The sequence below is a fragment of the Polyodon spathula genome, chromosome 57 (assembly GCF_017654505.1).
Source record: "Polyodon spathula isolate WHYD16114869_AA chromosome 57, ASM1765450v1, whole genome shotgun sequence".
Classification (NCBI taxonomy): domain Eukaryota; kingdom Metazoa; phylum Chordata; class Actinopteri; order Acipenseriformes; family Polyodontidae; genus Polyodon; species Polyodon spathula.
Genome location: NC_054590.1, coordinates 1299771 through 1324770, shown reverse-complemented (window position 1 = coordinate 1324770; position 25000 = coordinate 1299771). Strand labels below are relative to the sequence as shown.

The 25000-nt window shown below is 47.4% G+C and overlaps 2 protein-coding genes across 2 annotated transcripts in view; both read left to right on the top strand.

The window, feature by feature from the left end:
• LOC121307580 (regulatory-associated protein of mTOR-like) overlaps positions 1–1405 on the top strand; it is a 15255-nt gene extending 13850 nt beyond the window's left edge. Inside the window, exon 4 of the mRNA XM_041239778.1 lies at positions 1328–1405. Within this exon, the coding sequence (XP_041095712.1) occupies positions 1328–1405 (78 nt within the window). The remainder of the gene's footprint in view (positions 1–1327) is intronic.
• Positions 1406–4357: 2952 nt separating this feature from the next.
• On the top strand, positions 4358–22085 carry LOC121307529 (envoplakin-like). The gene is made up of 22 exons (XM_041239718.1): positions 4358–4492; positions 8503–8602; positions 8855–9009; positions 9124–9247; positions 9748–9879; positions 10823–10864; positions 10951–11112; positions 11432–11539; positions 11820–11915; positions 12436–12546; positions 13069–13215; positions 13480–13634; positions 13827–13924; positions 14499–14671; positions 15011–15189; positions 15380–15518; positions 15969–16162; positions 16476–16626; positions 17050–17133; positions 17247–17357; positions 17662–17754; positions 18011–22085. The coding sequence occupies exons 1-22, from the start codon at positions 4443–4445 to the stop codon at positions 21443–21445; spliced, it is 6039 nt and encodes a 2012-aa protein (XP_041095652.1). The 5' UTR covers positions 4358–4442; the 3' UTR covers positions 21446–22085.
• Positions 22086–25000: the final 2915 nt, after the last annotated feature.

The following is a 25000-nucleotide window of genomic DNA, read 5'->3' as shown; positions in this document are numbered from 1 at the left end:
GTGCTCTAGGTGCAGTGTTGTTTGAGGGGGCTCTGATTGCAGTGTCCATTGGGGGGGCTGTGTAGTTGCAGAGTCAATTGGGGGGGGCTCTGTAGTTGTAGTTCTTTAACTGTTTCACATGGCTCTCCAGAACACTGACCTCTACTACAGAATAGCTGACGACTTAAACTTCAGATGTTAAATGAGTTGGCTGGTCACCCCCATCCCCAAACCTCTGCTTACCCCCCAGGACACCAAAACCACGGTACTGTACAGGAGAGGGTAGCGTTGCTTCCATTTGAGTTGAGTTTTGTGTATAATCATTTTTTATTTTTAATTAGTAGTGCTGGGAATTTTTTTTTAAATCCAGTTTTCATGTTTCGTACATGTCCAGTGTACTGTATCGTTTTCAGTTTTAAAATGAAGTTTGCGAACATGGGATGATAGTCAGAAACTAATGAAAACTGTGATTTAATTTTAGGATCCTGATTTTAAAAAATATATATATATAATTAAAAAAACACACATATAAACAATCTGTTGTGGTATTTATTTGTTTGGTTTAAAAATTAATGAAACACTGTACATTGTACACTGAACATCCCAGCCCTTAAAACAAGCCCTCTCAAGAAATCTGAGAAGCCATTCACCAGTGAAGTTGCCACGTTCTCTTTATCTACCAGACAAAAGGAGACTTGGCAGTTGTCACGAGAAATAGATTTGTGTTGGAAATCTAACTCTCAGCATGAAACTGAACTTAAAATGCAGGAGTGGAGGTTTGCTCTTGGGTCAGATTGGCTGTGAGTTTTAAATTCGGATAATCCATATAATTGTAGCAGTTGATATTCCTTATACAACTTTCCCACTCAGGAAGCCTCCTAAAAAGAGCTAATAAATGCAGGACTGTGTGGTTCTTTTAAGAGTCACAGGTTTAGGGCTGAGTAGCACATTGTTGTAAGACAGAAGAGCAGAAGAGCACTGCAGGCAATGAGGCTGGTTGCCAAGTGGGCTGGATTTTTAGTTGTTGTTTTATCAAAGCATTTCCCCCACTCTAATTAAAAAAAAAAACATTGCCTTTTCCCAGCAGGGAATGCTGGCATTCGTTTTCCACTCTGTAAACGATGAACTAAATCGAACCAAACAATGATCTGCAAGTCCCTGCCCTCCAGTCTTCTGTCTGGGTGCGGATTGTAACAGCAAAGTTCCTCACGGATCCTGTGACAGTTGCAGTGAAACTTCAACACAGAGAGAATCCCATTCCTGCTTCTGATCTGACAGCCTGATCTCTGTGCTGGCAGTTGTTCAACTGTAGAGATTTTTAGAAAACCATTTGTGTTCCCAATCTCAGAGTGGCGTGTCTCCAAAACCTGAAGAAACTGCTGGCATACCAAGAATTCCAGAGCGGCTGGGCACCCTGCCTTTGTGAGCCCTGCCTGCATTCCCTCCCAATCTTCTCCTGAGTTTCTTTTTTTATAAAAAAAATAATAAATGTTGTAGTCACCAATGGAATTTGGTATTAAATTTTTCCCAATTTGGAATTGCCAATTGTATGTATTGGTCTACTGCTGCAACCTCCACGCCGACTTTGTAAAACCGAGACAGACGCAGCCTCCTCCGAAATGTGCCCTGCATGTCCACAGCAAAGCCATCAGGCCTGTAGTGTCGGAGGACAACGCAGATCTGAATGGCTCCACAGCAGACCCGCAGGCGCCCTGTCAGCCACAGGGGGTGCTGGTGCCCAGTGAACCAAGGATTACTCTGCCGACCTGAACAGGGCTTGGCCAATTGTGTGTCTCCCTCTGGGATCTCCTGGTCACAGTTGGGAAATGACAGCTGGGATTCGAACCAGCAATATCCAGCCTGCACTCCACACAGCACCTAAATCTAAATCCTACTACAAAAGTATGGCTTTGTGTTTGTACGTTGCTGGGAAGCGTGTTGAAATCCACGTCCCTTTAAACCTGGATTTGGAGCTCTCGCCCTTGCCTGATAGAAATTGCTGCCTTGTGAAATGAGCACGGCCAGCATTCACAGTTTCCATGCTTCTGGCAAGGAAAGCTGTTTCTCCACTTTGGCACCACAACTCTCCCCTCATTGGCAATCAGCTGTCAGAGGTCGGGGAGCTGCTCACTGGTGAACATCAACCTCTGCTCTGCTTGTACCTTGCAGAACTTTGTAGCATGCTTCATAATGTAGAGCTAGTAAAGAATAAGTACATTGTGTAGTTGGAAGCTACCTGACACTGTATTTCAGATGGCTGTATTGCACCAGTGTCAGGTACCGCAATGTATTTTATCTGGTCAGCGGAGTGCCTGCTTCTTCCTGGCTCAAGTGGAATGAAAACACAGATGGGAGTCACAGTGAGCGCTGTACTGCTGTTCAACACAATACAGCAAGCTGCACCATGAACCACACAAGGTCACTAAACACAATATTTAACAGATTTTTTTTCGAAATGCTATTTCTAGTGCACCGCCTGTGGCATGTGTAAGGGTTAGAGATCTGTTGCCGTGGATACTTCCCTTATCATTGAGGAATGTTTTTGATCAGAAGGCTGTGCAGTTAGTAACACTGATTGTGTTTTGGTTTAATTGTACACACTGCGTCTGTTAAAGGTGTTCCAGTTTCGTCACTCCACCCAGAGAGGACCTGCACTTGTCTCTCTCTCTCTGACTCACTCTGCAGCTTTCATTGCCAGCCACCATGCACATTCTTTACATCTTTATCACTAGATATTTTAGTGATGTATTGCTTAAATAAAATACATTTCTTGTAGTTTTTAGATTTTTTTTTTATCAGGTTATTAAATTACGACTCTGAGAGCACGGTGTATGTGTGGTATGGAGGGTGTCTGCCCTGGGGTCTCGCTGCAAACCTGCAGGGCCGCATTTTCCTGGTTTCAGCAGCACTGTCTCTCCGTTGGAGAGATCCAGCCTGCCTGGCTCAGTGCATTTCTGACAGGTGGAGGTGTTGCACTCCTCCTCTTTCCACAGCTCGAAACCATAACAGATTCCATCCCTGCTGTTGAGCAGATCTGACTATTTCTATACTCTGCAGTGTCTCTACCCATTCATACATTCACAGGGTTACACTTTCATCCGGTGAACTGCACACTAATTCTATGTTGAAATATTTGATTTATTTTTTTCTCACTCAGGTTCTGTGAATATAAACACTGCTTGATAAGAACCTGCTCTAGACCATTGCTGGTATGATAGTTCAGCTTTCCTCTGTGCTTTGCCCTGCTTTCACCAACCTGCGCTGTGTGTTAATTACACCTTGCTCTCTACGTGTGTACTGTGGTGGTACACTGAAGATACATTGGTCTTGGGACTGTAGTGCAGATAGTAACAGTAGATGTTTTCTGCTGTTCACATCTGTTCTGCATGAACCAGGTGGGCTGGACCCTGTCCTTTAATGTTCTCTTCCTGCACTAGGATAGTTTCCGAGATGACAGCAAGCAGTATCTCCTGCACCTTCTCATGGACCCCAGAGCCAGAAAAACAAGTTTCCAGCGAACAGGTGAAATTAAGGTGCCTTTTAAACAGGTTCCCAGGACTGGCCAGGTGTCTGTAAACTTAAAGGAAACACAAAGCCCAAAGTAAAGCTGACTTTTTATTTACATTCTAACATATATACAGTCAGTACTGCAAGAAAGATTGCAGGAGCACTTTTTATATGAAGATTCATTATGTTACAGTAAATTCCAATATAAGTATATAAGGACTGAATGGCGAGTAAATTCACATTCAATTTGTGTGATGTTTCAAATGCATGACACATTCTACAAGTGTTTATAACAAACCCTTAATCACATACATTCTCTGATTGATTTGTTTTATTATTCCCTTAATAAATCAATTAACCAAATCTTCAAATCTGTAGATATTCCAGTCTATCTTATTGTGTGTACGGGTGTCACCCTGTGCATAGAACATTACAATAGTTTTTATGTTTGATTACAGTCTTCATGTATGTGACAGTAAGCCATGAGTAAGAATTTCCACTGTCCCACCGCTGCCCTGTTGGAAGATACCGTGCAAACCCACACTCTCATCGGGTAGCCCGCATTCTAACTCAGCACTCAAACCCCTCTGGAGAAGCGCGATGGAAACTGAACACTGAGTGACACTTTCTCAGCGAGGGCCTGGCCCGGACCCTCCCTCAGCGCGAACAAAGGGTTTTAAAGAGCCTCTCAGTGTCGGTATTAAAGCAGGGCGGGGGTGACATCTCTTTCAAGTGTCAGGCCAAACTGTACTTTAGAAAAAAGACAGAGAGAAAAACGGGTTGTTCCAGTCCTCTCCCTCTGTCTCACACACCTGTTTCCAGGGCGGGGCTTCCTCACAGGCGCAATTTAATTCCACAGAGCTCTGTCTGTGTCCCTCACACTGGGGCAGATATAGGAGAAGAGCACAGAACTTTTTTTGGATCTAGAGAAGGGACTGCGATAAACAGTCCTCAGGATGTTCAAGAAAAAAGAAGCAACGATCAAGGCGCCCCCCAAAATCAGCAAGTGAGTACAGGTTTGAGAGAGTCCTGTGCGCGTTTCAGCACGGAGATTTCAATAGAACCAGCTGGGGTTTGCTATTGCATTAGATTATTATTATTTTTTAAGTGGGGAAAGAGATTAGCTTTTTAAAACAAAAACAAGCAGAAGAAAAGGGGCAGATTTTTTGTGTGAGTAAGTGAGTGTGTTTGTTTATTCATTCAATGATCCAAGAAACAACTTTTGAATTCGGGTGTCACAAAAGCTATATACGGTTCCATTATCTGTCACACCCATCTTCATAACAGGACAGTTTTATTCCAATACACTGTTTAGAAACACGAAAAATGTATTCAGCTATGAAGCTGGTGTTTGCATCTGTCCGTGCCGAGTGATCACTTCGTAAAATGACGTTATCTGACTGCGTCTGTCTGCTTTTACGCATCGTGTTCCAATAGCAGCGTTTCTCCTGCGAGAGTGGTGGACTCTCCATGAAGCTTTATAGGAGTTAAATGACTTTCATCCAATTCACCTCTGACTGGAAGTTATTTCATTCCTTAAAAAAAAAAAAATGAAAACGACGTATTTTCAAATAGAAACATGCGTTTATTCATGTTGAAATTGGGCATCGTTTAATGTAAAAGAAAATAAGAATCTGGATCCGCGCAGTTTATTTGTGTTGAAATAGGGACACATTATAGCATTTCAAATTGAAATTTCAGAAACAGACACTCCATTGTAAGTGGGAGTAATAACCCATTAAGTGCACAGGTATGACTGTCGTACTGACATGTAAGTGCTGTGTACCTACATAGTACATAAAGGCTGGTTTCACGAACCCGGGACTTTGAAACCAACCAGAAGTGTCTATGCGCTCTTTTTGCAGTCTGTCTGCGGTTATCCCACGAACACTGTAAAGCAAGCTCGGATGATAAAGCGGCTGCAGTCCGGGCTGCTCTTTTACATACCGCTTTGTAGTTTTCCGTATACTTAACAAAAAAAAAAAAAAAACAAACAAACAAACAAACAAACAAATTGAAAAATGTGACATTTCAATACATGAAATACTGTACTAGTCACGGCTTCTGGAAGACTTTTGAGATATCATTTTGTAATGTTTGTGATTGAGTGATGTTAAATAAAATATGTAAATTATGTTCATATATTATTTATGGTTTTGGGTCTGTCTCAATCCTAACATTCTTAATGGTTAATGACCAGTAAACAAGGTCCAAAGGCAGCCTCTGCCAGCGTGGGAGTTGCAACCACACCCTGCAATGTGCAGCCAGTGATGACTGCTGATCTCGCAAAGGCATTTACTTTGTTCTAGGTGTGGTGACAGTCTTAATTATATTTTCTTGTATTATTTTCGCTTCAGGCCATGCACAGGCTATACAAGTTATGAACAAGTTTCTTTACGTAACACTGGGGTCTCATGATATCAGGCCTATGCCATGGTGGGCTGGGGTGGGAGAGGGGCACAGTGCCTGTGCCGGGATGGGAGAGGGGCGCAGTGCCTGTGCCGGGATGGGAGAGGGGCGCAGTGCCTGTGCCGGGATGGGAGAGGGGCGCAGTGCCTGTGCCGGGATGGGAGAGGGGCGCAGTGCCTATGTCAGGGTGGGAGAGGGGCACAGTGCCTATGTCAGGGTGGGAGAGGGGAGGCTCAGTCCTCCAGTCAGGCGTTGGGAAGGAAATACTACTCTTTGCCCTTATCAAAGCTTTAAGTGTTGTTCTCACACCTTGCCATGTGTTCCCACATCTGTGTGCTCCCTCTTAATCATGTGTGGAATACATCAGCTGTAAATGCTATTGGCATTCTAACAGTTCATTTGAAATGTCTTTCATGTCCCCCCACCCCATCTTATTTGGCTCTTTAATGGAAAGCAGGTCACTAAAGAGGGCAGTGTGAGTCCAGACGCTCAAAATGCCATCAGTGAAAACAAACAGCCATCAGTGTCCCGCTCTGGTTTCTTTGTGATAATAAATCAAGCACAGAGTTGCACAGACAGCAAAGCTACAGAAGAATGCAGCAAACAGACAGCAGTGGCTTATATTCCAGGGACCCTGCGGCTTTAACAGCATGCAAACAGCACACAGCATACCGCACACTGCTCACTGCGCACTGCACACAGCGCACTGCACACTGCACACTGTACACTGCGCACTGCACACTGCACTCAGCTACATGAACACGTCCTGTATTCTAACCACTCGGAGTGAGAGTGGCAGGGAGGCGGAGAGGGAATCAAACAGCTGTCTTCCATACGTTTCCCAGCTGGAGAACGGGAACCCCCTCTCTGTTTACATGATAAGCAAGGACTCTTCTCTTCTATGTGGGTCGAAGGTTTTTGCAGGCATGGTATGGTGCCCTCTCTTCACACAATGACAGCACACTGTTGGTTTTCAGGAGGTATTTGCAAATTGAAATAAGTGAGCAGTAGAAGATCCTGTGTAAGGAAGGAACTGGATCGTGTCCTGCAGAGGCCGACGACCTTGTGTTTGTTGAACGAGCATGCGGGCCATCAGACTAGAAAAACAGCTCATTCATTCAGAGAGATATTCAAGTGTGTGTGTGTAATATATATATATAGATAATGTCTGCTGAGACCTCAAGGCTCTCATTAGAGCTCAGAGAGACATTAAACAGAGCAGCAGCAGCATTGCCCTGAACCAGGTCCTTCCAGGGAGGGTCCTCGCTCTGTCTGTTTACAGTGTAGAGGTAGATCAGGAGTCTCTGCTGCTCAAGCAGTGGGCAGGGAGGGGCAGTGTGCTGCGTTGGGGCGTAGTGCAGATTGGGCGAGGTGTAGAGGGCGAGGTGAAGGTGCTTATCCAGCTCACACAGGCCTGGTTCAGTCCGTCTCGGTCTGGTTCAGCTCCTTATTGTTTACATGGGGCGAGTTAGTTCCAGAATTGTCATCAGTGTCCTCTTGTCTACTCCAACCACCAAAGGCAGTGAGTGAAAAGGTCTGAATTATGGTGTTGCTCTTCAGATTGTCTATGAGAGCCTGACTAAGAGGATAATGGCAACAAGCTGGTCAAAGCAAGTTCACTGTGTTGCATCGGTTTCTGATAAAGGGACCTGAGCAGTCATTCATGTTTTAGATAGGATGTATCGCTGTCTGCAAATACAGGGGTGCTGCAGGGGGTCCCCCCAAAACAGGTTCCATTGTTATCCTGGGGGGCTTGTAAAGGAGAAAGAATAAGATCAACGAATGGATAAAGTGCTGATCACATTTCATCACTTAGCTTTGGAGTGCAAGTTACAAACAACACCACTCTTCAACTCTTTGAAAAGGGGAACCTCCTTGCTCTGTGCTTTGCAGTGCTTTCTCTAAGATCAAGGAGTTTCAGCCTTGTTGTTCGAATTGGTGCAGTACGAGGATTAAACACAGAGAGGTTGCACCACAGCACCTCAGTGACTAGATCACTTTGGGTGTATCCAACAGGTCCACTTTCTGAACAGGTTACACCTGTACAAAGTGCAAGATTGACGTCACAGCATAGATCACAAACCCTTTCAATGCACTGGCGCTATTGACAACCACAACAAGAAAATAAATATCAATAATACACACCTGAGTCCCATTCCTTCCGTCTTCACTGGATTGAGGAGTGTCATTGGGCAGGTTATAGGAACTTGCCCTGCAGGTGTTCGGAGGCCACGCCCCTTGAAGCAATGCAACAGAGATTGGCTCAGTGACTGATCAGAAAGTGAGAGATGCGTGGAATTCTGCGTGAGTGGAGAAAGTTGCTCTTGTGGCTGTGAGTCCCTCCCCAGGCTCGATGCCGAGAGAGAGAGAGACCCGTGTTTCTGTGTTCATTGTTTAGGTGCAGGGTGATGTCACTGGAGAGCTGAGAAAGGAGTATGTAGACTAGCGCTCATTATTATTATTATTATTATTATTATTATTATTATTATTATTATTATTAAGGTATAAATGAATTGACCAAGTCTGAACCCCCACTTTTCACTACTTTATTGCTATGATTGGTAAAGTGCTGGTGTGACTGACAGTGTCCCTGCCCCCTCTCCCCAGGTCCGAGGTCAATGATCTGGCTCTGCTGATCGCTCGCATGCAGAAGAATGCAGACCAGGTGGAAAAGGACATTCTTCGCTCGGAGGAAAAACTCATTGTGGTTAGTGCGACACTCCATGACTGCGCTCCCTTCTCAGTGCAGTCAGGACTGAGCTACACGCCTGTCTGTCTCCGTTACCCTTACACAAAGCTCACCACAGTACATTTTCACCCGTTTATTTAGCAGCTGTCTCGTGGTTGGATTTCTATCTGATTTGGGCAGGACGTCAGCGTCGTTGCTTGCCTGGGTTAGGCTGAGGACAGTCAGCGCAGTGCTGTGCTCTCTTGTAATGTTCTCTGCTTGTTCCTACAGGACCACTCCAACCGGAGTAAAGGCAAGGCTTTCGAGTATCAGAAGGTGAATGCAGACAACCTGTCCGATGCGGAGAGGCTGCTGAAGGACCTGTTCCTCGATGTGGACAAGGCCAAGAAGAGGCAGCACCCCCAGGCCGCTGAGATCGATAAAGAGTGAGTCACCGCCAACAGAGCTCCCAAATAATCTCCAGCGAATAAAGCACAGGGGCAGTTCCATAGTGAAGAGGCTTTTGAAATGAATGGTAACTGTCTCTCCTGTCTCCCCAGTATCAAGCTGCTGCATGAGCGCTGGTCCAAAGCTTGCACTCAGTACCGGGAGGTCTACGATCATCTGGACCTTTCCAATAGCAGCTCCGGAATTGACTGGCCACAAATTCTCAACCAGAAGCAGGTTAGAGGGGCTCTGCCATCTACACTTTACTGTGTCCTAGACTTATCATACAAACATAAGACAGTGTTGAATAGGCAAAACCATTGAATTCGCTTTGTGAGAAAGAGGATCAGATAAACAAATTGAATTATTAAGCAGTGTCAGTGGGAGATTGCTCACTATGGGGACTTTATGAAAAGCAGGCATAATAGAGGAAATTGGAGTCTGAATACCAGCACTGAAGAAATAAAAATGTGTGTAGTAATGAAAACCTTGCATAACAGTGGTGGGAGACTCTGTGTTCAGCGCCAGGGTACCATGCAGTGATTTAATGAAGGTCAGTATTGAGATCTACCTCTGTTCAGATCAGCTGATGAGAATCCCATGAGAGAAGGCAGTGGGAATCCATTTGAGATGCGAGAACTGCTTTGTGTAGTTTTTGGTTCTAGTTGCTCGTACCCTGTTTAAAAGCAGCGCTGTGCTGCTGAGCTCCCTCGCTGACGGTGTGTCTGTCTGTGCAGAGGCAGGTGAACGGGGGGGTGTATGGACCCACCCTGCCGGAGCTGGAGAAACAGATCGCAGAGCACAACATCCTGCACAAGGAGGTGGAGCAGTATGGGCCGCAGATCGAAAACAGCAAAACCAGCAACCCTGTGAGTCACCCCAAACTCCAAACCCCAAACCCCAAACTCCCAAACCCAACACCAAACCCCCAAACCCAACAAACCAACACCCCAAACTCCAAACCCCAAACCCCAAACTCCCAAACCCCAAACCCAACACCAAACCCCCAGACCCCCAAACCCAACACCCCAACACCCCAACACCCCAACACCCCAACACCCCAACACCCCAACACCCCAACACCCCAACACCCCAACACCCCAACACCCCAACACCCCAACCCCACCCCCAACACCCCAACACCCCAACACCCCAACACCCCAACACCCCAACACCCAACACCCCAACACCCCAACACCAAGCCCCCCAACACCCCAACACCCCAAACCCAACACCAAAACACCCCAACACCCCAACACCCCAACACCCCAACACCCCAAACACCCCAACACCCCAAACCCCAACACCAAAACACCCCAACACCCAACACCCCAACACCCCAACACCCCAAACCCCAACACCCCAAACCCCAAACCCCAACACCCCAACACCCCAACACCCCCAACACCCCAAACCTAACACCCAAACACCCCAAACCCCCAAACCCTAAACCCCAAACCCAACACCCAACATCCAAACTCCAAACCCAACACCCAAACACCCCAAACCCAAACCCCAAACCCCCAAACCCAACACCCCAAGCCCCAAACCCTCGATCAGGGGTCCTGCTGTGCACCTGATAGCATCTCACCCAGTGTGCAACAGTACAGGAACCAAAACCACTGCAATCCAACACTTATCCCTAGCACTTGTTTTTTGTGCCACTTTGTAAATATGTATTTTAATGAATAAGAAGAGAGAGGTAAATGACCATGCCTCGAGGATTAATTTGTAACTGGCTGACTTTGTGTAAATCCCTTCAAAACGAAATCATGAATTGTGTTTTTTTTTTTTTTTTTTTTTCTATTTCAGGAAAAGTACGCTAAAATTCAGGAGCAATACAAGAATCTGTTGGTAAGAATTGGAATAGACATACATGGCACTGAAATGCGGTATTACTGTTTGGGGTGTCCCGCGCTCACAATGTCTTCCCTCCCCAGGATAACTCGCAGTGGCGAGGGCACTACCTGGGCAGTCTGTACGACTACATGCAGGGCTGCACCAAGGAGCTTGCCTACCTAAACGAGCAGCAGGAACAGGTGCTGAAGCAGGACTGGAGCGACCGCATGGCCGATCATGCTGACGTGCGCAGGAAGTACGAGGTAAGGAGGGGGAGGGAGAGAGAGGGAGAGAAAGAGGGAGGGGGAGGGGGAAAAGGAGAGGGAGAGAGGGAGAATCTGCTGATGTGCGCAGGCAGTACGAGGTCAGGAGAGAGAGAGACAAGAGAAGGAAAGAGAGAAATGAGAAACAAAGAAAAAATGAAATAAAGCCAATGTATAGTTACTGTCTACACCAATAATGACTGCTGAAGCCACCCTCTAAAAGCAGTCTTTATGGAGCTTTATTCTGAACATCTAGCGCTTAACACTCACAGCAGACAGGGGGAGATGCTGAGCTTCATGCTGGCTTGTCTCCCCCCAGAATTTCAAGACCAATAGCCTGATGACCCACGAGAGCGAGGTGAACAAGCTGCAGGACGATGGGGACCGGCTCATTGAGATGAAGCATCCCGCCAGCCCCACGATCCAGGTGAGAGCAGCGGGGCTTGGCTCGCACCCGCACTGCATGGAAACGGATGAGAGCTGGAGAGTTCATGATGATTTCACTTTGCTTTTACCATGGTTTCCTACTGTTTTAACATGCTTTCACTGTGCTTTACTGTACTGTACCATGGTTAATCATGGTGTACTCTATTTCTTAGAAACATGTATTGTGGTATATCATGGCATTCCCATGGTACAGTACAATGGAGTACGTGCGGGTTCTGCCCCAGTTTCAGAGCTTTAACGCGGTTCCTTCCTGTCCTCAGGCACACAGAGATGCAGTTCGGAATGAGTGGCAGAGCTTCCTGAACCTCTGCATCTGCCAGGAGAGCCACCTTCAGAATGTGGAGGACTATAAAAAGGTAGAGAAGCAGCGTCTTCTTCATTGCTGCTCAAAACACCAGCAAGCACACACAGCTGACAACTGCTATGAGCACGAGCTGAATCCCATCCTTTATTTCTTTTTTTAAAGGTGTCTGTAATATCGATCTGTGTTCTTGCTCAGGCTCCTGTCTGGACTTGGTTCCATAATTTACACACATGAAACTTCAGTTCTAGTTGTTCTGTTTTAAGCCCCTTAATTACAAGGCAGCCCCGGACTCTTGTGTTGTTACACTGAAGGATCCAGCTGTTGCAAGTGAAGCTATAATACATTTATTAATAGTACAGCAATGAAATACAGAGATTACAGGCTGGTCAGTAAAAAGCATACAATGAATGTTGTAATGCACTACTGCCGCTGCACCTAACCGTGTTGCCTGTCAGCACGACACTGCATGCAGCATGCCTCTCGTCTCTAGAAGAGATTCTATCAGGAAGGCTATTTGAAATGAATGGAATGAGTGATGCCATGTTTCTCTCCACTTTGCTGCTGCTCTTCAGTTCCAGGATGATGTGGACACCGTGTCCCAGTCTGTCCAGAAGCTCAACACAGAACTCGACCCCAAATCCCTCGGCCTCAAAAGCAACAATGAGATCCTGAGGACTGTCGAGGTGAGGCGCCGGGGGGTGGGGTTGGAACGGGTTGGAAGGCACTATTCCAGTACTTCTGAACAAGAGAGTATACAGGAGACACTGTTAAATATTACAGGGTACTGTAGCTATTCCACGATTGGGAGGGCTGGAATCTAATGCAGTGTGAACTCTAACAGTGAGATTCGATAGGTCCTCGGATCTGAATTAATGACAGACAGATCCCAAAATGAGATCCAGTAAAAAGGACATTGTTCATGCAGATGCATGGAAGACTAGAAAGCTATTCCACCGCAACAAAGACAACCATTATTGACTGGATTCTTTTCTAAGTCCCTGTCCTTGTCATCCTAACCATCAGTCTTAACCCAAACTCAATGGTAGTATTAACCCTTCATAATGTCACAGCCCCTCCACGATACTGAACCGTGCCCGGGGGATGGCAAGAGAGGCTCTGGAGCTGCTTGAGGGGAGGGTGCTGTGTGTTCAGGGGTAACCCCGCTCTTCCCTCCTCCTCCTCACGCTGCGTGTCTGTCTCTGCAGAGCCAGGAGAAGAGCATCCTGCAGAACGAGCTTCTGCTTGCGGATCTGAAGAAGCGCAGCCCCCGCATCGCCCCTCTCAAACTGCGCCGCTCCCGCATCTCCAAACCCGTCAGCGTGGAGTCCCTGTGCGACTGGGACAGCGGCAAGGTGAGCTCATCACAGGCATGTTCATAGAGTCACCAGGGACAGCTTACAACGATAACATAAGATGCCACGTAAACCTGACATAGCATGCTTTGCACACTCGGTTTAGCCAGATGGCTTATTCAGGTAGACAAGGCATTGATGATAATTTAATATTACTGCATTTCTAGTTTCAACACAACCCTATTAATGTTCTTATCTGCTGCTTCACTACACCCAGAGTGTCTCCGTATGCCTGTGGTTCTGACTGTCTTCTCATCTTTTCAGGCGGAGGTGACGCGTGGAGAGAAGTTCACCCTGAAAGACAACACCGACAACGAGAACTGGGTGGTGCAGGCCAGCAATGGGGTGACCAAGAGCCTCCCTGGGGTGTGCTTCATCATCCCTCCTCCAGACCCTGAGACCATCGACAAGCTGGACAGGTACCACACTGCCGTCTGTGCAGGACACTTACAAGCACAAACCCTGTCAACTGCACTTCTTATATGCTGCTACCTCGCTGTCCGTCGCTGTGCACGTCACAGAGAGAAGTCTTCCTCCCTCTCGCATTGTTCTTTTGACCATTAATGTTAAAGGGCAAAGTGAATAAATTGTCTCCTCTGCTTGGCGGCCAGGCTGAATAACGACGTGAACGAGCTGAAGAGGAACAGGGCGGACCTGCAGAGCAGCTTGAAGAGACAGACTGTGGAGGTGAACCGCTCGCAGAAAGCAGGTGCGCTCGGCTTCAAACCCTCTTACACCTTTATAGTGGCAATCGGCAATGCCCTTCACACAGTGGGAAATCCTAGTGACATGCCACTGCAAAAACAAATTAGGAATACAACAAAAATGAAACAAATGTTTCTGACAAAATGGCTTACCGGAATACAACTCCTGATTGAGTGCTTGAAGTATGTAAAATGCACCATTATAATACCAGTGTCTTACTCTCAGCATAGCAGAAGCGATAGCAGTCTGAAGCAATTCAAACAATAAGGACACATGCATCTGTGTCAAATACTGCACAGTGTTGCCCTGATACGATAGCACACTGGCATGGTTCTATGGTATTGCAATTGATAGCCAGCGTGCATTGGTTGTAATAATACGTTGCTGTCATTGTCAAATGGCTCTTACCAAGGTAGAAGCTCCTCTGATACCACTGCAGAGGCGGTAATGCAACGAAAGACATCTTGGCTCCAAGAAGGAGTCTGCAATGTGTTCTGCATTATATAGCAACAGGACCAAGATGGGAGTCCCGGGGGTGCAGTTTCCTAAATCTCTCTGGGCCCCTCCATCTCTTCCAGCTGGCGTCTACAGCAGCAATGACGAGCCTCAGGCCAGGAAGTTTTCTGAGCGGCTGGACCTGATCAACGGGGACCTGGTGCAGACAGAGAAGGACATCGTGAACCGCCTGCGAGCGCCGCTGAACCGCAGCGCTGCGCCCCAGGACGTGAGCTCCCGGCTCCAGGACCAGGAGGTGAGGCCAGAGCCCTAACAGAGCTATAGTGGGTCCCCACAGTGATGACACCACATTGTCTGTGTTTCACCTTGTAACGAGAATGAAAGTGCTAGTGGAGCAGCACTGTGGGGCAACTGGAAGCCATAACTCCTGCTAGCCTGTTCCACAGTATAAAGGGATGCCTTATTAATGGGGGGCACAGTATTATTCTTAAGAGTTTTTTGTTCTCAATATCTTTTTCTATGATGGGTAGTTAACTTCTTCAATGCGTCTTGCATCGTACAGTACAATCTACTGTGTCTCTGGAGGTGAGAGTGTTGACTGTCAGACCCTCTGATCTCTGGTTCCCCCATGCAGCGCACCAACAAAGCCCTGAAGAGCATCGGGGTGGAGAAAGACACGGCCCAGCAGGAGATTGAGGCTTTCTTGTCCACAAAGCCCAGCAGCCCCACAGCGGCGGCACTGCCCAACAAACTCAACAACGTCAAGAGCAAGTATGATGAGGTCAGCGCCCTGTCCAGCCTGTACACGCAGAAGTAAGTGCCAGCCTCCGCCTAGCGGGCGTGCAACAACATCGCGTGACATTCACGGTGCTGTCTGGAGTGTAGAGTGGCTGAGGATTCATAGTGACTGTTTAATTCCTGAGGAATTCAGCACCAATAAGGGCTGCGAAATAATAGGAAAAAACACTGGAGAACATAAACGTCAAGTCTGTTTCCCCATCAGAGCCAACGCTGCCCTGAATCTGGAGAATGACATCAAGAAGGCGGACGGCATCATCTCCAAGTTCGAGCACGAACTGGCAGCAGACACGGGCATCGTCAACAACCCCAGCGCCATCCAGGCACGCAACCGGGAGCTCCAGGTGGGCATGCTCTGAACACTTGTGTGATGGGACTGCCCAAGCCGCTGTGCCACACTGTATCCACGAGGGCTTTAGATCTACACTGGGCCACACATCCTCCCTCCCAATGCCTCAGCTCTAACCACTAGGCCACTCCGCCTCCCTCCTTGTGTCTCAGCTCTAACTACCTGGTCATACCGCCTCCCATCCCCTTAGCTTTTACCACCAGACCATATGGTCTCCCTCACAATCATACCAGCCACGAGGCCACACTGTTCCTTGGTTACTATCACTAGTCCACACTGTCTCCAAATATCTAGCTTTATACAATCATAAAAACAATAATCCAGACTTAAAAACTCAACTCTGGTGTGTGTTTGTCCTCTGCTCCCCTGTCTCTGCTCCCCTGTCACTGCTGTGAGATAACCTCCCTTTTTTTTTATCCCTCCCCCTGCCCCTTGCCTCCTTTAGACAATGCAGAACGATCTTTCTGAGAAGGATGACATCATGATGAAGCTGGGCAAAGACCTGGATGTGACGCAGCAGCAATGCAACTCCCTGCAGAAGGGGTTCCAGGAGTACTGCCCCGACATCAAGAAGCAAGAGGCCGAGGTGCAGAGACTGCGAGAACGACATGCCAGCGTGGCCAGCCAGATCGGTCAGAGGTGAGCACACAGGAGTTCACTTCTTCAATGAACTGGGGTTCTATTCTCTTAGCAGCCCATTGTATCTTCAGTTACTTGTTTAAATAAGACAGCGTTTGGTTATCATGATGCTTGATGCTGAGACCGTCCGGAGCATCATGTTCAATTGCAAGTGGGCTCAGGCAGCCAGCCAGTCAGTAAATCCTCAGCACATGAACCCAACTGCTGTGGCTTTTTTCTACAGAACCATAATATAGAAATATTCACCAAGTGCAGTTTTGATGAGAAATGAAAATACAAAGATAAAATCTTCCTCCCTCTCCTCTCCTGACAGAGAGCAGCTCACTCAGGAAGCTAGTCGAAAGAACCAGAGCCTGCAGAATTCCTGCCAATCTCTCATTAACTTCATGGACAATCTACCCAACAACAAGATCAGCAGCAGCGATGGGCTCTCCCAGGTCACCAACAAGTACAACTCCCAGAAGGTAAGTGGGTTAGGAACCCACAATGCCCTGCATAATTGCAGAATGAAGTGGTCATTTGTTAACCATAGCCTGATTTGTGAGGCCTCTTCATGATTCTGGTTGGTTGGTTAATGCACTAAGCCTCTCTCTGCTCTTAGAGATCTGGGTTCAGTTCCAGATTAGAATAGTAGACTCACGGCACAGAACCATCACACATTTACATGAAGCCATCAACTGGCACTTCTCAAATAGAGATGCCAAGAGGGATTGGATGGCATCGGGACCAAACTGCCCCTCACGTTGCCACTGCTTGTGCTGTCACTGCTGTATGGATGAGAGTGGAGCTGTTCTTAGTCTCCAGAGACAGTAATCCATACATAACTAGATACATTATTTGGGAGTTTCAGACAGCAATTTATTTAACTTTCTGTGAAATATTTCCAGAGGGTTGTGGAAGATATCAAGAGGAAGGGAGGTGATATGGACCGGACCGTCGATCTCTCCCAAGACCTTCAGATGCTTCTCAATGTACGTTTTGGGCAAACTATTTTATCCATACAATGAAAAAACATAAAACGGTTTGAAAAGGCATTGTTCTGTCAATTTGTTAATTAATACCGTCTTTCTCCCCTTTTTAAAAGGACTACGACACAGTCTCAGACAAGTACCGCTCATCCCTGGACTCCACGATCGGTGCCCAGGATGCGAAGAAGCTGCGCACCACCCCCCTGCAAGATAGCATCCAGAAACAGGTAAGACTGGACCCCCCAAACTAGACTGGACCTGTCCCGTTAATTACCAAGGGGGTCTGTAGCATCAAGATTTCTCAGACCTTTATGACACTTGCCCCACCTGTTTCTCTCTTGGTAACACCAAATTAAAAAGGTGTATTCAATGACAATTGAAAGAAAAGAGAGAGTACAAAACTGTGTTTTTTTTTTCCTCACAATCATTTAGATTTAAGAAAACTGGGAAACAGAGATCTGAGCAGCTCCTGAACCAGTTGTCTGGGTTTGTGTTCTTGACTGTTTGTTTGTTTTCTTCTTGAATGTTTAGGAGAAGGATCTGGTGAACCACTACACTCAGGTCTCTGCTGAGAACAAGCAGCTCCTGAACCAGTTGGATTATGCTAGCAAGGTCATGGGAAAGGTAACGTGGAGGTTTAATTGAGTTATTTTTTACATTTTTTTTTAAAGATCAACGATTGCTATCATAAAGGTTAGCAATTTTCCCAGTCTTTGCAATTGTTGAGTCTCTAAATAACACAGAAATGTTTGATTAAGTAGTGTAAATGCTGTGTCTGTGTGATCATATTAAAAATGAGACCTATTTTTATTACATGTATGCATTTTGTAGATTGTATAACAATTCCCCCAACTCATGCATTCTCTGTTACAATCTGCAGAAGGAACAGCAAGTCAATCAGGTGGTGATTCAACAGCAACTCCAGCAAGAGAGCCAGCTGAAAAGCATCAACGAGACAGACAGCCTGAAGACCGAACTGGAGAACGAGATTTCCCGACGCACCCGCGTGGAGAACGAGCTGGCAGAGACCAGGAAGAGGCTGACGATCTTGAAGGGCAGGAGAGGGGTGGAGAGGGTTGAGGAGAAGGAGGTGGTGCAGTACTACCGAGACCCCAAACTGGAGAGCGACCTCTTCACCCTGAGGAGCAAGATAGAAGATGAGAACATGAGGCGCTCCTCCACTCAGACTGAAATCGACGTGACGAGCAAGAAGATCATGGTCCTGGAGAAGGAAATGAAGGCCATCAAGCCCCAGTTACTGACCAAGGAAGTGACCCAGATTGAGACTGACCCCCAGCTGGAGAGAGACGCAGCCAAACTGAGAGAAGAGATCCACAGACTGAAAGAAGAGTTGCGGACGTTGGAGAGCGAGACAGTGCACATGAGGACCGAGATCACCATCCTGGAGCAGCAGAAGCCCAAAGTCAGGGAGAGGATGGTGATGAAAGAGGTGGTAAAGTTAGAGAAAGACCCTGAGATGTTAATGGCATGCAGGACCTTTGAGAAGCAGATTGCTGACGAAAGCCAGAGGAGCAAATCCTTGAATGACCTCATCTTCCAAACGAGGAGCCAGATCAACACCTTGGAGAGGATCATTCCCTCAGTGGAGCCCAAGATCATCACAAAGGAGGTGAAGAAAGTGGAGCAGGACCCCATGCTCATCAAGGAGTCCGCTAGGCTCCGCACTGCCCTGGAAGAGGAGAGGAACACCACCTCCAACCTGCTAAAGGAGTTTACCAACCTACAGCTCCGCTTCTCGCAAGTGAATGTAATGAAACAGAAGGTGGAAATCAAGGAGATTGTCAAGGAGATCTTCCGGGTCGACCCGGAAACAGAGAGGGAGCTGGTCCGCCTCAGGAGAGAGCTGCAGGACTCCATCAAGCAACGAGAAGAACTGGAGGTAGACATCAAGAAGGTCATGGTGGACCTGAATGCCCTGAGGTCTCAGCAGTCAAAGGTGGAAATAAAAGAGGTGATCCAGGAGGTGGTGAAACTGGAGAAGAGCCCAGAGACCCTGCGGGAGATTGAGAGGATGAAGCAGCAGCTGGAGCGGCAGAACTCCAGCTACAACAGTTCCTATGAGCTGCTCCTCCGCATGCGCAAGGAGAGGGACGAGTGGAAGGTAGAGAAGTCCAAGGTGGAAACCAAGCTAGTTTCCAAGGAGGTGATCAGGTACGAAAACGACCCCCTCCTGGAGAAGGAATTGGACCGCCTTCGGAGGGAGCTGCGTGACGAAGGTCAACAGCGCAGAGCCACGGAGGAAAAAGTTTTCGACCTGCAGAACGCGTACATCCTCCTCGAGAGGCAGAAGCCCCAGGAGAAGGTGGTGGTCCAGGAAGTCACACGGCTGCAGAAGGACCCCAGGCAGGCCATGGAGCATGAGAAGCTGAGCAGGAGTCTGGATGAGGAGGTGAAGACCAGGAGGAAGCTGGAGCTGGAAGTGCAGCAGCTCCGTGCCCTGGTGGAGGAGAAGGAGAGGATCCTGAACCAACAGGACGAGCGCAGCAAGAAGATCCAATTGGAGATGGAGCTCAGGCAAATAAAGACCCGCATCACAGAGATCAATTCGGCCCCGCCGCCCATCGAGGAGAAGATCATCATGGAGGAGGTTCTGAAGGTGGAGAGAGACCCCCACTTGGAGAAGGTATCCAGTAGCTTGCGGGGCGAGCTGGAGAAAGAGAGGAACGACATCCTGAGGCTGGAGAGAGAGTTCAGGAACATCCAGATCAAGGTGGAGGTCCTGACCAGGGAGAAGTCCATGGAGAAGACAGTTTACAAAGAGGTGATCAGGGTAGAGAAAGACAGACTCGTGGAAGGCGAACGAACAAGGATCAGGGACCAGCTGAACCAGGAGAGGAACGCAAGGAGGGACGCAGAGGATGAGCTGCAGCGTCTCTCGGACCGTCTCAGCAGACTGGAGAACACGAGGAGCAGCATCTCCCAGGAGGAGTCCATGCTTATTCAGACCAGGGATGCCCTGCGTAGGGATAAGGAGACTGTTGAGAAGGACTTGAAGACACTGAGCATGGAGAAGCAGCATTTGAGCATTTCCTACCAGCAGCACTCCAAGCTGATGAGTGAGAGGAGTCAGGTAAACAGGGAGAAGAGCATTAAGATGGAGGCGGAGATGCTGCGGCTTGAACAGGACATCCTGCAGGAGAAAGACAAGCTCCACCAGAGGGAGCTCACCCTCCGGGGGCTGTTGGAGAAACTGAAGAATGAGGAGAAGCAGAACGAGATGCACACATACGAGAGCAACCTTTCCACTAAGATCTCCATCTTCGACCCCGACACGGGCAAAGACATGTCCCCCTACGAGGCTTACAAGAGAGGCCTGATCGACCACAGCCAGTACATCAAACTCCAAGAGCAGGAGTGCGACTGGGAGGAGATCGCCACCAGGAGCTCCAGTGGACAGATTGCGATGCTCCTGGACAAAAAGAGTGGCAAGGAATACTCCATCGATGAAGCACTCAGACAAAACCGGGTGACTCCCGAGCAGGTCCGCAGATTCAGGGAAGGCAAGATCCACATCGCCGAGTTCGCCCTGCTGGTGGCCGGTGAAACCAAGCCCAAACCAATTGCCCCATTGCTTTCCTCCACCACACACCAACAGAACATGAGCTACCAGTCTGGAACCGTCTCCAGCACCCAACAGGAGGATAACTTCCCCATCGCGGGGATCTACGACTCCAGCACAGACTCCAAGATGTCTGTACGCAGTGCCGTGACCAGGAAGCTCATCGACCCCATCACTGCGCAGAAGCTGCTGGAGATGCAGGCCGCCACAGGCGGGATCATCGACATCGCCACCAAGGACCGCTACTCCGTCCACAAGGCGGCCGAGCGAAGCCTGATTGATAACGCGCAACTCCAGAGGCTGCTCAACGCCCAGAAAGCATTCACCGGGGTGGAGGACCCAGTCACCAAGAACAGGCTCTCCATTGGTGAGGCCGTGCAGAAGGGCTGGATGCCGCGGGACAACGGCATGCGTTACATGGAGGCCCAGTACCTAACGGGAGGGCTGGTAGATCCCAAGCGGGCCGGGCGCATCGACCTGCTGGACGCCGTCAGCAGCAAGATGATCGACGGCACTATGGCCAGGGAGCTCCAGGACGACATCAACTACGCCAAGGACCTGATAGACCCCGTCACCAAGGAGAAGATCAACTACAAGGAGGCCATGGTTCGCTGCCACACGGACGAGCTCACCGGCCTACTCCTCCTGCCAGCGTCTTCTAACAGCCAGTCGTATGCCACCTACAGGCCAGTTAACAAGCTGAGCAACTCGCTGTACCCCAGCCTGCATTACTGAACCCCACCCCCCATCTTCCTGACATGGGGACCCTTCTCCTCCTGCTCTGATGGGCATAACTACAGCTCAGTCCATCCGATTTCATTGAAAACTAAACCGGCCGCGTCCAGGTGAAAAGTAAACACAGCTTTTAACTGCTTCTCAGGAACCCCTGCTCTGCCCTGTAACTATTTTATTTTGTGCAATCTTGGTTGTTAAGAAGGGTGTTTGAGCAAAATGCTTTAAAACATAAAAACATCTTCTTTTTATATTTAAATATTATTCAATGTATTTTTTTTTTTTTTTTAAATACAGTTTAATTGTTAAAACTGTTGGGATACTAGCAATAAAAATATTTTTAAAAAAAAGGCATTACAGCATTACAGCTTACAAGAGCCCATGCAGTCTTTATTAAACTTTAATATTGTGTTAACCTGGTGGATGGGATCTTGATGCGGTCTGTGCACTTGAAGGATTAGCCCACAGATTGTGTGTGTGTGTGTGTGTGTGTGTGTGTGTGTGTGTGTGTGTGTGTGTGTGTGTGTCTATATATATATAGACACATACACACACAAACACACACACACACACTAGAACAGCCTCTTTGGTAAATTGTTCACTGTTGTAAGATTCTACTTTATTAAATTTTCATTAAGTTGAACTTGCTGTCTGTTTGCTTTTTTTTTACATCCATGTTGGCCTTGTTTTAACCCTTGTCTCCTGAAACAGCACAGGCAATGCTAGCCAACACTTTTAGAGCTTTTATTTAACATCATGTAGCCAAAGAAACTACAAAACGATATCGCAAAAGCCTACCGGAAGCCGTAAGCGTAGTACCTTATGTCACATTTTTCAATTTTTGTCAGTTTTTCGTTATGTATATTGAAAACTACAAAGCGGTGTGTAATTCAATATGTTAATGTAACATTATTCAGCAGGTTTCATTCAACTTTATGGCACAGAAATAATTCATTCTATATATCGGGTGATGCTAAACTTTTGGCCAGAGCTGTACTTCTGATTCTCTGTATTCTAACGTTAGATAAATGACAACTTTACTTGCCATACTGGCAAGCTACAATAAACACAGCCTCCGTTTACATTCTGTATAGCGAGTTTTATTATATTTGACCTATAATAATATTGTTAATGTAATTTAATGTAAACAGTGTGTTATTTTATTAAACTCAACCATGCCTCTATATGTGCATTATTATTATTTCTACATCAGGTGGAAAACAAAAACTGTTGGAGAGCATCCCATTCACATTGTCTTCACGCTGAGACTTTCTGCAGTGATGGAAAGGTTAATGTTACCAGTTCTGGCCTGCAGTGTGAGGAGTAGCTGGTTTGAGAAGCTCAGGGGAGCTTGGTCTAAACCAGTCAGCCGCCATGCTGGTCCCAGTCCGACCCTGCTGTGTGCGGCAGTCCTCTTGTCATTCATTTCTGTGGCTCCCGCAATACCCCCGCACGCTGCTGTACAGCCACTCAGCCAGCGAGTCTCAATAATGACAGTCAGCAGGGCCCTCTGGTGCTGGTGTGCGGAGTGGGTGTGCCCCCTCCCTGTCCCTCTCCCTCTCCCCCTCCCTCTGAAAGGTTTAAACTCTAAACTCTTCCTGTTATGTGGCGGTTTGGAACACAGCTCCTGGAGCTCGGTAGAGAATGATCAGGGTTGACCAGGGCTAGGGTTTACAATCCAGACGCTATGAGCTGCTTTCTCAAGAGTCCTGTATGAGTGCTTACAAAACACTGCTTCAGTACTCCTCCGTGAGGCAGCAAAACTTGTAGACTGAACACTCGCCCAGTCTGCTGAAACAAATAATTGTAAGCATCTATTTCTTGTAACTTTTCTTCCTCATCCACAAAAGCAAAACTTTTGCTACAAAAGATTTTTCCTAAAATTCTTTGTTTTAGAGAAATCTCTAGAAATTATACATTTCTATTGGGGTATGTAAACTTTTGACTACAAGTATGTGTGTGTGTGTGTGTGTGTGTGTGTGTGTGTGTGTGTGTATATATATATGACAAATTCTGTTTTAGAGCAAGTGCAGTGACTTTTTATTGTGCTGATTAACAATTGACATTTTACTGCCTGAAGTTATGGGGGGACGGGGGATACTGTGAAAGTCACAGGCTAGTAGCGTGTGTGGCCAGCGTTGACAGCAATTCAAGCATCTGTGACGCATGCTTTGCACCAGGTTTCGGATGTTGTCCTGTGGAATCCTGGCCCATTCCTTTTGTAGTGCCTGAATCTGCCTGTTCAGTGGTCTCCGAGCCCTAGAAGCCACATGTCTCCCAGTTTGTGGCCTGTCATTGACAGTGTGTCTGGTTATACCGTCTCGCCAGGTTTGAGACTGCTGGCTGTGAGCTCCCAAGACAGCGAGCCACAGTACGCTGCCCTAGTCCAGCCTCAACCTGTTGATTGCACGAAGGCGCTGCTCTCTTGACAGACGTGGCATATTGGTGTTTTTTTCTGTGATTTTCTTTATTGCTTTTATTCAAGCTTGCAATTCAACAGCTGAAATCTGTCCATATCCAGTGTCCAATCAACTGTCTCACTGATTAGGTGATTAAGTGCACATGCTTCAGTCACAGTCACTCAAGCGTGTCATGGTCAAGGATGAATGATCAAGTTATTAAAAAAAAAAAAAAAAAAAGAAACATTTTGTCAATGTCCATCATTTATATACGAAAATAAATGTGTTATAATAGTGATAAGTTTCTGCCTGACCAGGACCTTCAAATTATCTAAATTACACAAGTGGGCCTACAAGGGATTCCATACACATGGAGAGGGGAAAGAATGCTGCAATAGATAATATCTGCAAACGTTCCCTGTGGTCGTTCGATTTACAGTTGAAACAACATCCACAGTAAATGGCTATCACTTGCAGGCAAAAGCCCCATGGTATAGACCCTTGTCTTTTAAGTATGTAACAAGTCTGCCATTTTTTAAATGGAGGAAAAGCATATTCTTGAATTTTCTGCCAGGCTGCGATTGCATTAGGAGTTAATGGTTGCTTCCCTGACCAGGTACCATGATCACAGCTCTGAAGCGGTCCGGTCCCCACCTTCACTCAGGGAACTAGTCCTACTGCACAGCTCTGACACGATCCCTACCTTCACTCAGGGAACTAGTCCTACTGCACAGCTCCGACACGATCCCTACCTTCACTCAGGGAGCTAGTCCTACTGCACAGCTCCGACACGATCCCTACCTTCACTCAGGGAGCTAGTCCTACTGCACAGCTCCGACACGATCCCTACCTTCACTCAGGGAGCTAGTCCTACTGCACAGCTGTGAGACGATCCCTACCTTCACTCAGGGAGCTAGTCCTACTGCACAGCTCTGAGACGATCCCTACCTTCACTCAGGGAGCTAGTCCTACTGCACAGCTCCGACACGATCCCTACCTTCACTCAGGCAGCTAGTCCTACTGCACAGCTCTGAGACGATCCCTACCTTCACTCAGGGAGCTAGTCCTACTGCACAGCTCTGAGACGATCCCTACCTTCACTCAGGGAGCTAGTCCTACTGCACAGCTCCGAGACGATCCCTACCTTCACACAAGGAGG

Coding starts and splice junctions, on each gene's coding strand:
- LOC121307529 (XM_041239718.1), top strand. CDS start 4,443: ATGTTCAAGAAAAAAGAAGCAACGATCAAGGCGCCCCCCAAAATCAGC. Junction 9,010..9,123: donor GCCGCTGAGATCGATAAAGA/GTGAGTCACCGC, acceptor CTGTCTCCCCAG/TATCAAGCTGCTGCATGAGC. Junction 12,547..13,068: donor AGATCCTGAGGACTGTCGAG/GTGAGGCGCCGG, acceptor CTGTCTCTGCAG/AGCCAGGAGAAGAGCATCCT.